Raw genomic sequence first — 12,158 nt, 5'->3', positions numbered from 1 at the left:
TGAGCCACCTAAATTAGGCTCCATCTTTTAAATCCCCCCAAAGTGTGGGGGGTGTTTGGAGCTGGGGTTTTTGGGTGGAGATGCCCACAATATCTAGAGGGCACCCTCTTCTCTGGGCCCAGACATGGTCCCTGGCATCAAAGACTTCAGCTGAGGGAAGTGTGTGACACAGATGAAGCGGAGAAAAAAGTAATTGAAGAGCAGAGACGCAGCTTGTGAACTATTGACAAAGGACTGGATGGGAGAATGACACGGTGTCTCGCCCGGGCTGGTTAAAGAAGAGCAGAGACCTGTTCTATTACAGGATAAACCACTCCTTGTGAGCCAGGGTCAGGGGTTATTGATAATACAAACACACACACCTGGGCAAGGTGCAGAAAGAGACTAGAGATGGTAGATTGGCTGCAGTGGCATCTCCACACACACACTCTCTCTCTCTCTCTCTCTCTCTCTCCCCTCACACACACTCTTACAGACCAACTTTCTCCCACACACAAACACGGGAGCGATTGGCAGTGGGCAACCAGCAGTGTCCATGACGATGGGATTTTCTCACCCCCTGGCTGCGGGAGGCCATGGGTGGAGAGGGGAGGGCAGGCCATTAAACAAGAACAGCACTCTTCCTCTTCCAACCCTCTGCCTGGGGGCATTTCCACTTGGCAAATGTCCTGGCTGAGTGTCAGCAGGAGCATCTTGCTGGCAGGACACATGCCCTCTCCTCCCATGCCCCGTAGAGCTGAGCATTGTCACAGAGCGGGGCTGGCTTCCTGGCCATGCAGAGCAGGTGGCCATCATCTGCCTGACCCAGCTGCCTCCAGTGCTGAGAAAGAGCCAGGCCCTGGCTTCCCAGATGGGTGCCCCTTGGCAAGAGCACTTCCCTCTCCTAGCCAAGCTACTTGCCGTGACCCACTCTCTCTTTTTCATCTAGCTCGCTAGCCCAGCATTTCTAGGGCACTAATCCTTCCAGTCCCCAAGCCTCTCTCCCGCCTGCTTCTCACATCTCATTTTCTCCAGTAGTTTCTCATTCACTCTTGCTGGTTTCTTCGCCTCTCCCTCTGCGCTGCGTAACTAGAGTTCCTCTGACCCACCTTGCCTTGTATCGCACGTTCCTCTGCACAGACCCAGGGAGCTGCCCACAAGCATGGGGGAAGCTCTTAAAAAACTTCTCTCAACAGGTCCCTGGGCCTTCGGCCTCCTCTTCTGCACATCTTCGCTTCGGGCTACCCAGGTGATTCCAACCAGAAACCCAAACCAAGATCCCCACCCCACTCCTCACTTCAAACTATGTTAGCTTGACAGGGGAAAACCAACCAGAAACAAACATTATCCAACCTGCCCTGCCCCCAACCTCTCCACATGGCATAAAGCGAAAGGACAGGCGCGTCATGCTGCTGCAAGCCGCATGCAGGAGAGCCAAGGCTACAGCGTTCTTGCTTTCGGTTCTCTCTGGCCGGGCCCCGCGAGGACCAGAGGGAGCATGCAGCACCATGGAGACACGGGTGTGGGGCGGGGGGAGGTGAGTATGCCAGGGAAACCATTCCACGAGGGAGGGAAGTGACAGGAGGTGGAGGGAGCACAGATTTCACCAGCAGCACAGAAAGGAGAGTGCGTTTGTGTACCTTGAGGCCAGAATCTTAGGGGAAAGGCCTAGAGTGGCATGCGCTAGCGTAAGTTAGGCTGGATGGTTGCATACTCGACTAGGTCTCCGCCAGCTTGGATGGAGCTCCGGGGGCTGGGTGACGAGGCCAGAGCGGATGTGTCCAGCTCTGCATAGTGGACATCATAGTCCTTGGTGCCCGAATTCTGGAGATGAGAGAGCAGTGAGGTGTGAAAACACAGAGGGGATGGCAGGGAGAAGTGTACAACATGAGAGAGGAGAGAAAGAGAGCATGACAGAGTGCAAAGAGGGGGTGAGGATGGTGATGTCATGGGAATGGGGGGGGGGGAAGTCATGCCAAGAGGTATGAGAAATGGCAAAAGAGACAGAGGTGTTAACAGAAAGGGGGAATGGTGACAGGGAAGAGAAGACAAGAACAGTGAAAGGGGGAGAAAAGATAAGAAAGGGGAAAAATGAACAATCATTATAACTAAAATCCCCGAACAAAGCCAGGATCCGAATGGCATTTATCCCCATTCGTTAGCCAATTTGGGCACTGAACTTGTCTGAACGGACATGCCCCCCCAGCGTCTCCTCCACCCTGGCTGAATGAGGGATGCTTCCCCACTTCCAGCAGCTACTCCCTCGTATGGACGGCTCCATCTTTGGGAAATGGGGGCTGAAATCCTGACCCCATGAAGTCAATGGCAAAGCTCCCCTTGACTTCAATGGGGCCAGACTTTCTCCCCTTGGGAGGGTGAACTGGATTCAACCCCCATGGAATGGCAGTGCTGCCCAGTTTCGTACCCCCTCCAGGAGCCAGCACCCTCACTGCAAAGGGCCTGCGTGGGGTGACGGGGGGAAGGTAACCCAGAATCAGAGGGCAATGCTTGTATTTTAGGCCCCAGGAGAACAGATGAGGGTGTGGGTGGGTAGGAATGGTGGTCAGATCCCTTGTGCTTTATATCCCTAGAGCACTTTTGAGACCCTCTGGTTGAATTATCCAGCACCAGTGAGATATCGCAATGGAGCTCTCAAAGCCACAGCTTGGTGACCAAAGGGCAAGAAAGCACCCTTCCCCTATGGAGGACACTGGGGTTGGATGGGGGAACCGTCCTTGCCCCTATTCCACCTCCTTGCTAGAGCTCTAGCTAGATTGCTAGTTCTTGGGGCAGGGAACACCTCTGTGACGTGCGTGTGAAGCACCCAGCCCATCTGCAGGTGCTCAGCAATAAGGAATCTTGCATGGACAGCATGATACATACCTGGCCTCCTCTGCAGGCTTCCCTTCGGGGACCTCCAAGTGCCTCAAGAAACAGTCACGAGCGAACCTCCTGGGAGGTTTGTCTTACAGTGGGGAAACTGAGGCACAGAGCGGGGCCATGATTTGCCAGAGCTGGGAATAGAATGCAGCTCTCCTGACTCCCAGCTGTAAGGAGCACCACAAACACCCTCTACAGACAGCATTTCAGGGGCAGCCTCTGGTCCCACCCACACAAGGTGCCTGTGTTCACCGAACAAGAAGTGTGTTTGCTATGGCTCATCGGAGGGCAGGCGGGATGCTTCCAGACATGGAAGCCTCTTCTCGCTTCCTCTCGCTGAGCTACTGCATCCCGTGCAAATCAGGTAAAAGGTGTTTAATTTGAGAACGTTCCCCGCTCTGTTTCTGAACAGTTCTCAGCCATTTACCAGCTGTGGCAGGGCCATTTCTGGAGGTTTATGGCTCTGGGATGAGCCGTTTTAAGTGCCTGTTGCTGCACAGGGTGATTGGTTGAGTTATCGTCTCCAACTGTCTTGCTGTACCATCTATCTTGCTATAACTCTGGGAGGCAGAACCCCTCCACCCAACGGGGTGTGGGAAATGAAAAGCAAACAAAGGTGGTTCTTCCCGTATCAAATTCCCCACAGGTGCCCAGACAGGCTGGTCTCAGGAGGGCAACCAACAGACATCAAGGTGCATTCTGTGCTGCACGCTGGGAGAGGGAGAGCTGACGGGCTAGCAACAGAAAACCCAGCATACAGCCGGGAGCTCACAAATGTGTGCGGGTGTGTGTGGTGCATGTGTAAGCACATGCACAGTGTATGGAAGTACAGGGCTTGCGTGTCTGTAGGTGCACAGTGTAGTAGTGTATGTGTGCGTGACATGGAGGGTTGGTGTATGTGGTAACAGTGGAATCAAACCCCTCCATCTGACAGAGACTTGAGTGGTCTGTCTCTTCATTACATGCTGTAGACACATGTGTAACTTGCCGTGTCAATGAAATCTCACTGACCAGGACTGAGAGGGCATGTGGAGAGAGTGTATACGGGCCAGAGGGCTGGGAAAGAAAAGTTTACTGAACTTCTTCAGTTCAATTCTGAATAATGCTGGTCCCGATCCAAAATCCAGACCTGAATGACCATGATCTGGACTTTCTCTAGTCCTGGAGAGGTGTGACCCAAGACACGAGGGGCCCATTCTTCCATTGTCCGCATTGCTGCTCCCTAGCCAGCACAGCCCCACACAAGCTGACTCTGGAGGTGGGATCTGTGTCTTTGCAGAGGCTCTGCCACTCACTGGCTCACGCCTGCTCCCTGCTGCTTGTTTAGAACAAAAATGTATTGCAATAGCAATAATGTGCCTTGTACACGAGATCTAATGCCGACACCCTGGTAATTCCCTGTCAACCAAACGAATGACGCAGCTGCCTGGGCTAATGAACCCTTTCCCTTTACGCCTGCACACATGTAACCATTCCTCCCACACACGCCTCACACCTGAGCTTCCACACGCACACTCACACTCGATGCCATTGGCTCATGTACACATCCCCATCCAACACAGCACCTATGCTCACACGTATGTACCCCTTTGAGCACACACACACCAACATTTACACACACATTCTTGTGCATGCATATACTCTCTGGCAAGGCCAGACGCACACTGGCAGACCCAATCACAGTCATGCCCACACACAGTTCCATACATTAGAGAGGGGCCAGCGCTGCAAGCTTTGGAGCCAGATCTGGATGTTGAAATCTGCAGAGTGGGGTGTACTTAGATTCAGGGCTTTGGTGCCGGCTCCTCACCATTATGTGCACAACATACTCCCTCCTGCACACAACACACACAATGGTACAGTGAAAACCAGACACAGCACCAGCCCGGCAGCTCTTCCAGACCCTGCACCTTTCTCTGCCCTGAGATCCCTGGAAGGGAAAACAGCTGAGCCCATGGGCACTGGCCTAGCGCAGAGCTCGGAGGGGGAATGCTTACCAGCCTTACATACCCCCAATTTCTGAGCCCCGACCTCCACTGGGAGGGGCAGGGGGAGCTGGGCCATTTGGTATCTGCCTGTCCACATAGGGCGCTGCAGTGTTTGTGGGGGGCCCCAGAGACTTGGCTACATCAGCCTGCCCTAGGCCTGAGCCGAGCCCTAGAGACACCAGCCTCTCACTGCTGTGAATGCCACAGCTAACCTCCCCCAAAGGAAAAGTAGGGCGGGGGGAGGGACATTTCACCCCATGTGGCCGGGGGCGGCTGGGGCACTGCAGCTTTGGGGGGCAGCTGGAACAAGGAGGAGACCATGTGGAGTGAAGCTACAATGTCCTCCTCTTGGGGTGCAGGAAGCACAGACACTGCCACAGGGAAACACCCAGCTAATTAAGGAGCAGCCAAACCTGCCTGTCCCTCTGCGTGCCTGGCGGATGTGTGAAGCTGGAGGTGTCTGTGCGGCCCGGAGAATCGGCAGGGATGGGATTGCTCCTCTTGCTGGAGTCAGGGAGGCAGAAGGGGCCCCGTGGAGAAGGAGGGGGCTGAGGTGAGCAGTGAGAAATGATCATGGTAATTTAGGGGCTCTGCAGCTGTTGTTGGCCACCGTGCTGGGCTCAGCTCTCAGGGCTGCTCTTGCTCTCTTCCCTTCCCTCCATCCTACTCTCTATCCCCTTCTCTCGATCCTTCTCTTCCTTTTTTCACCCATTCTCTCTTGTCCACCACCCTTCTCTGGGAGCTCTCTCTTCCCCCAGCCCTCCCCGTCTTTCTAATCCCTCTCCGACTCTCTCTGTCTCCAACTCTGTGAAATCATCACCCTGAGGCTGCAGTTTTCATGCATACCTGCAATGAATCTACTTTATCCCAAATTATGAGACATCACACAATTCATTTAACGCGTAAAGAGCCCGCCCCAGCTAAACACAGCGTGCCTGGCTCTCTAATCCCCTCCTGCCATCCATCTCTAAGCAGACAAAGTGCCAGCAGAACAGGAACATCCTGCATTTCTCCAGCACCTTCCCTTCCGAGGGGTCCCAAAGCCACTTACAAACTATCTATACACACGAAATGCTTCAGCGTGCAGCCGCTTCTGGGGTGGAACATGCTGCAAATCAGAGTAGGGCAGGAAAAGCCCAAGTGAAACCACAGAATTTAAGGTCCAGCTGTAATTCACCACCCCAGAATTGGCTAGGGCACTGACCTGACCAGTCTTGATGTGAAAAGGGATCTACCATAGCTTCCCTCCTCATCTCCAGCAGCATGGCTCCCCAGAGCAGCATGCCACAGCTGGTGCTTAGAGGTCTCCCATCCAAGTCCTGGCTTAGTCTGACCTTCCTTACCAGCTATCTTGTACCCTCGTCTAGCTCTAAATCAGCACTTCTCAGCCTTTTGCATGCCAAGGCCTCCCCCAGCTCGCCAGCCTCCTGCCATCACCCTGGAATGAACTCTGGCTCCTCCTCCCATTAAGCAATAGGTGAAGGGCAGAGGGATTGCTAACACCTGTTTGCAACCGCCCCCCCCCCAGCTCTGATGCCCCCATTGTCATGAGGGCTGCTCTTCTGCAGCACCCCTCCCCTTCGGATCTATTTGCCGGCATTAAATCTCCTGCCCCCGGTCTCCTAGCTGACGAGATCACACTGTGCAGCACAGAGCACTGTGCCCAGCTGAGCCTGAACAAGCTGCTGCTGCTTCCCTGTAGCCAAGCTCTCAGCCACACGCCTCTGGCCGCCCAGTGAGCTGCTCCCACCAGCAGGGAGGGCTGCTGGCAGGATGGCTGTGGGAGCTAGCGGTGACCAGGCCACAGACCAGACCATGGCTCTGCAAAGGGTTTGCGAAGGCTGGCAGAGCTTACAATAGGCTGGGTGCTGCAACATGTGCAGGAGGCCGTCGCTATGGGTTTATGGAGCGAATAACTATTCCCCCAGAGGGCCCCGTAGGAAGGAGAGGGGAAGAGCTGTGTTCTTCCCAGAGCAATGACTTGCAGCTCGATGCACACCTGTCCCCATAACTGTACCGCAGCCAGCATGCTCTATCTGTGCGCCCCAGAGGCCTTGGCAGGTACCAGCAGGCCTGGCAGGAAGTGTGTACACTCCTCCTGCTGACATTTCAGCAGCCTCCATAGCCCCTCTGCCTGCTCAAAGGGCATGGAGATTAGCAGGGATGGAATGGAACCGACCAGGAGCAGCACCCCTGCCTGCCCCCAGGCAGCAAGCCAAAAGGGTGTTACCAACCGCGGGAAAATGGGCAGCCCAGGGCCCCAGAGGTGGGGATGATCTCTAGGGTGCGTTGAGAGAGCCAACCATGGTGTGAGTGTGTGGGGGAAGGCAGGAACAAACCCAAAACCTTGTGAACGTTTTCTCTGTGTGTTTGGTGGGTGGGGAGGGGTGGGGTCAAGGCCCTGGGCGGGGCAGTGAGAGACCCAGTTCCTGATCTGTCTGATTCCAAACAGAAATTTTCCTCAAAATTATTCCGACCGGCATTACCTATTGATAGTGCATAGCAAGCAGCCTGCGGGTGAGTTAGCATATGGCAGGGGAGGGGTCCTGTGTGCCTGGGAACGGACTGGGAGGGGTGGGGGATTGTGGTGCCTGAACAGAACCAGGTTCAGGACTGCATGAGCCCAGCTCTGGGTGGGCTGCTCAGGGCTGGCCTCAGGTATCGGTCATTGCAGGAGACTGGTTCCCATGGGTCACTCAGCGTCACCCATGGGACCCGAGTATCTGGAAGTTGCTGGCTATTCACTGGGGGTCCTCCATGGCTTTGGGCCTGTGGTGTCACATCCAGATGGGTTCGAGTTTAGCCCCAGTGCTAGTGGGATCACTCCACTACCCTGAGGTAGGGAACTCTTCCCACCTGCTGGTCATGGTGAAACCTTGGAGCAGGGGCTCCATGGAACTGCCCTCCAGTTTGGCCTGTCAGAGGTGACTCAGAGGCAGGAGGAAAGGAGAAGGTGTCAGGAGTTTCAGGCGCTGAGTGCTCCTCCCCCCGCCCGCCCCATAGCATGATGTGGGGCTGGGTGGGCGAGGGGGGAGATACAGCTCTCAGCAAGGGTCTCCACCACACTTGAGCATTAGGAAAAGATCCTAGAAATTCAGGCCAGTTTGCCAGTTCCCCTCCCCGCTAATGTGAATTTCCTGCCACTGAAAGGGGCCTACCTGGAACCCCACCAACCAGAGCCCTCTGACTTCTGCAAGGAGAGTCCAGCAGAGCAGCAGGGTCGGGCGGGGGGTGCTGCCCACACACTGCCCCCCCTCAGGGACCCCCCTGGGGGAGAAGGGAAGTTGGGTTTTCTTGACCCGACCCAGCCTCAGTGCTGCACACAGTGGTGGGTTTTTGGGACATGTGTCTGCTCCGAGCTGGACTGAGATTACCAAACCCAGTTCCCATGGTTACCACATGGCCACCAGCTGGGCCCATCTTCCCATCACTAGCTCGGCCACTGATGGCTTTCTTTAATTAACCAACCTCTTGTTATTTACCAAGGCGAGTTAACTCCTTCCTAACTCAGTAATTCTGAGGGAGATTCTGCTCTCAGATCCCATCCTCAGAGCACAGCTTGGCTCTGGGGTCCTGCTCTTCCTGCAAAACACACCTGGGAATTGGCAATCAATTGCAGAGACCAGGAAATTGGTCACCCCCACAGCAGGTCTCAGCAGAGAATTTTTTCCCTTAGGCTATATGCACCCTGCAGCTGCAGAAAAGTCCCCGTGATCACACCAGTGGAGCCGAGAGCAGAGTTTGGTCTTTAGTGTTAGTTTCTGAATCACAGCTGCTCTTCCTGTCTTGTTGGGTGACATTTCTCTGGATGAAGGTGATTGGGTCTGATTGTCCTTGCCCTTATTCTGGAGATTCTCACTAGAGTCACACTGGTATAAAAGCAACAGGAGAGGGAAATCCTGCTCCTTGCATCCACCAATCCATGCAAATTATTATGAGTCCTTTACTCCGCACTTTTCATCCCAAAGCACTTCATATATAGAGAGCCCTGGTGAAATGCAGCCACCTCTGGGGTGGACAGCAGCATGCAGAGCACAATGCATTGCACAAGAAGGAACTCTGGCCAAAGATGCCAGGGCAAAACCCTCTGTAGATGAAAACTGCCTTGTATCCATTCTGAGCATTCAGGCCCTTGACTGAAAGTCTCACTGAAGAGATTCCCCTATGCCTGGTACCTAATTTATCACCCTCAGAGGAGCAAAAGTCAGTCAACACTGCAGGGATCTAAACCTGTAGTCCCAGGGAGTCTAGCTGTACCAAGGCTGACCCGTAGCCCACTGAGTCACCCCCTGCAGGAAGGCAGCCAGTTATCACGCATCGCTATCTAACCTATTCTAGATCTGCATCAGCCTTCCCTACCCGTCTGCTAAATTCTCTCCCTGGCTCTCTGACCCCTAGTCCCCCTGCTGCTGCTGCCGCTGCCTTGCATTAGCATCTCCCTGTTTCAAGCTGAACAAATCCCCACAAAACACAGAGTTTTAAAAAAGTGTCCTCAATTTAAAGTCAAACTCCAGCAAGTTCTGCCCTGCAGATAATTGATTTCCCAGGCTCCTCCTCTGTGTACATTCTGCTCTCTCAGGGTCACTTCATGGCAGCCTCCCCTTCAGCTTAACAGTCTGTTATGGGACTGGCTGCAGAAGATGAGGCCCCAGCAGGGTGTACCAGCTGGTCCAGGCCCCGATGACTTGCTGAAAACCCAGAACCCTACTCTAGAATAGATCCTAGCACCTCCTGCCTCCATCTGCCTCCCTTTTCAATGCAGATTCGCAGCTTGCCTCTTCCACCTTCTGCAAAAAGGCCTGAATCTTTGCTGAGAACAACGCAGAGGTCAATTAGCAGTCAGGTTGGCCCCTGAGCCCCAGAATAAATGTGCCTCGAAAAAGAAATGTAGGGCTGCAGCTGCATTCTCTCCCACTTCCTGCTAGTAGGCAGTTCAGGATCTCAAGCCCCCTGGGGATATGAGGACCCCAAGAGGCAGGCAGCACAGGGTAGACCCAGTCAGAGAGGATGGACCAGGATCCACAGGCAGATCCTCACCTCTTCCAGCCACAAGATGGTATGATCTCAGGGAAGGGTGTACAGGTGGGGGACCCTGTGACTCTGATTTGGCCAGGGTGAAGCTGTTTTGGGACTGGTGGGTCAAGGAGTAGGGGCATTTGACTCATCCACACCCATTTCAGTCCTAATTCCCACCCTGTGTGCTGCTGGTTGTATCTTGGAGAGCAGCCCATGGGATGCCCCGTGCACCCACAGTTATGGGGAGGGTCACACAGCAGAAGAGGAAAGGGCAGAGTCCCCTCAGGCTAGGGTTGGCAGTGGTGGGGTGAGGAGGCCTAGGATGGGATGAACATGGAGACTTTGGTCTCACATCTCAGTCCAGGCGAGGGCTCTCCTTTCCTCCAACAGCTGGTGAGAGAAGGCTGCCTGGCCCACCCCAGTGGACAGAGGAGTGACCTAATCCTTCATTGGGAGCTCCTGTGCAGAAAGTGGAGTGAGGGCCAGGTCAGGTCAGTGCCGGCACCAAGCCCTCCTTACCAGCTTGTCGGAGTATGGAGAGGACTCGCTGGCTGCCATGTCGTAGTACGGTGTCTGCAGGGGGAGCTTCTGGATCTCTTCCTCCTGCTTCATGTTGTCTAGGCGGACGACCTGGAGTTGGGGAGATAGGTCAAGAGGGCAAGCACCGTTCTCACCCTTCCTGCCACCCATCTGGGGAGCAGCACCTGTCCCAGGGGATTGGACAAGGTGAACAAAGTCACCATGAGACCTCTCCTACAGAGTCCCCCTCTCCAGCTCTTTTTGCCCCATTCCTTGTCTCACAATTGTTAGGCATTACACTTCAAAGGATGGGAGTTCACCAAGGCACTGATCCTTCCGAGAAGAACCCTGCCTGGCCTAGAACCTGTCCATGCCCATAAGGGTGCAGGTTGTGTCCAACCTGCAGTCCCCAAGGGTGCTGAGATCCTGGTCAGAGAGGATAATCCCAACCCACTGTCCTCTCACCAAACCTGCTTCATGGGGCATTCCCAAAGGCTGGCTGGAATTTGCACTCTGTGCCTCCAGAGCCTGCACCCTCGATTCTGGCTGGAGGCCTGTCTCCCATGCTGGCAAAGGAAGCTGGGGTGCTAGGCTGGGGGTAGGTACCTGGATGTCTTCTGCCGTCAGGTGGCTTTTCATCTCCTGTTTCCTCTTTGGCGGTGGGACAGGTTTGTGGGATGGAGGCAGATCAATTCTGCAGGGAGAAAAAGCAGCCGTTGGTTTGACTCTGGGGACAGGGAATCTGCTCGATCCCGAATGCACCAATATCAGTGGCAAAACTCCTTTTGGCTTCAATGGATGCAGATGTGGACCAAGCAGCTTGGGCATTATTGGGGGCGGGGAGGGCTTTCCTTCTGGGTTCTGACTTTCATCTCCATGAAGCTCACTTCCTGCAGGGAGCCCGTGTGTCAGGGCTGCCCTGCCCCTGGATGTTGCTTCACCTGCTCTGCAATTCATCCATAGACATGTTCATAGTCCCAGAATAAGGGATCAGGCAGAGCTCCCAGGTGCAAACAGCACTCACCTCTTCCTCCTCTCAGAGAACTGCATCCCCCTCCTCTCACTTACCATTGTCCTCCCCACCATGCCTTCCATGCCTTTTCACTACAATTCCAACCCAGACTGTAAATCCCCTGGGGCAGAATTCCACTTTCTTTTCTGCCCATGTAAATCCGGAATAACCCCAATGACTCCACACACTCCCTTTGCTCTTCCCTCCACCCCCTGCAACTTCTTCTTTCCTGGTCACTGGACTCACAGCTGAGTCTTCTCTGAAATTAGCTCGTGAGCTTTACAGGGAGGGACTGTCCATGTGTCTGTACAGCACCTGGCACAGAGGGGCCTTGATCCTGACTGGAGCCTCGAGGCCCTACTGTGAGATGGCTAGATCCAGCGATTCAGCTTTCCACTGAACTGTCAACATAATTAAAGGGGCTTGTTCTAATATTTCACCCACTTCCCCTGGATTCTTTTGTCCACAGTACATTTCTAATCCCAGGTCAACCTCTGCCTCAGATTGTGGCCCCCCAGGCTGGTGCGGGTAAACCCACTTGAGAGCCGACACCAAATCATCACAACAGGGGCGGTTCGACTTGTTGCTGTAGGATTCCAGGAAGCAGCTTGTGCCAAGCACTGCTAATCAAGAGCAAGCCGATGGTCTGTCTGGTCTGGTACCTGGTCTCTGAGTGGCTGCTGTTGGATGCGTCAGGCTTTGGCACAAAAATCTTCATATTGTATACACTGTGCAATTTATTCCTGACCCCAAATGGGGTGAGA

General features: G+C 54.4%; 1 protein-coding gene across 4 annotated transcripts in view; it reads right to left on the bottom strand.

Annotated features, from left to right (window-relative positions):
* Positions 1–12,158, bottom strand: part of NECTIN1 (nectin cell adhesion molecule 1) — a 163,405-nt gene that overhangs the window by 16,961 nt on the left and 134,286 nt on the right. For 3 of the 4 annotated variants that reach the window (XR_007769222.1, XR_007769223.1, XM_050922064.1), the window contains exons 7-9: positions 10,989–11,076; positions 10,383–10,493; positions 1,620–1,803 (exon numbers count right to left, since the gene is read on the bottom strand). Coding sequence is in view for 2 of the 4 variants with exons in the window: in XM_050922064.1 (XP_050778021.1) it covers positions 1,663–1,803; positions 10,383–10,493; positions 10,989–11,076 (340 nt within the window). In the remaining 2 variants the exon portion in view is untranslated. The remainder of the gene's footprint in view (positions 1–1,619; positions 1,804–10,382; positions 10,494–10,988; positions 11,077–12,158) is intronic. The other variant, XM_050922062.1, reaches the window with a different exon arrangement.

This window comes from Gopherus flavomarginatus, chromosome 13, assembly GCF_025201925.1.
Source record: "Gopherus flavomarginatus isolate rGopFla2 chromosome 13, rGopFla2.mat.asm, whole genome shotgun sequence".
Taxonomy (NCBI): domain Eukaryota; kingdom Metazoa; phylum Chordata; order Testudines; family Testudinidae; genus Gopherus; species Gopherus flavomarginatus.
This window is presented reverse-complemented; position numbering and strand designations above follow the sequence as displayed.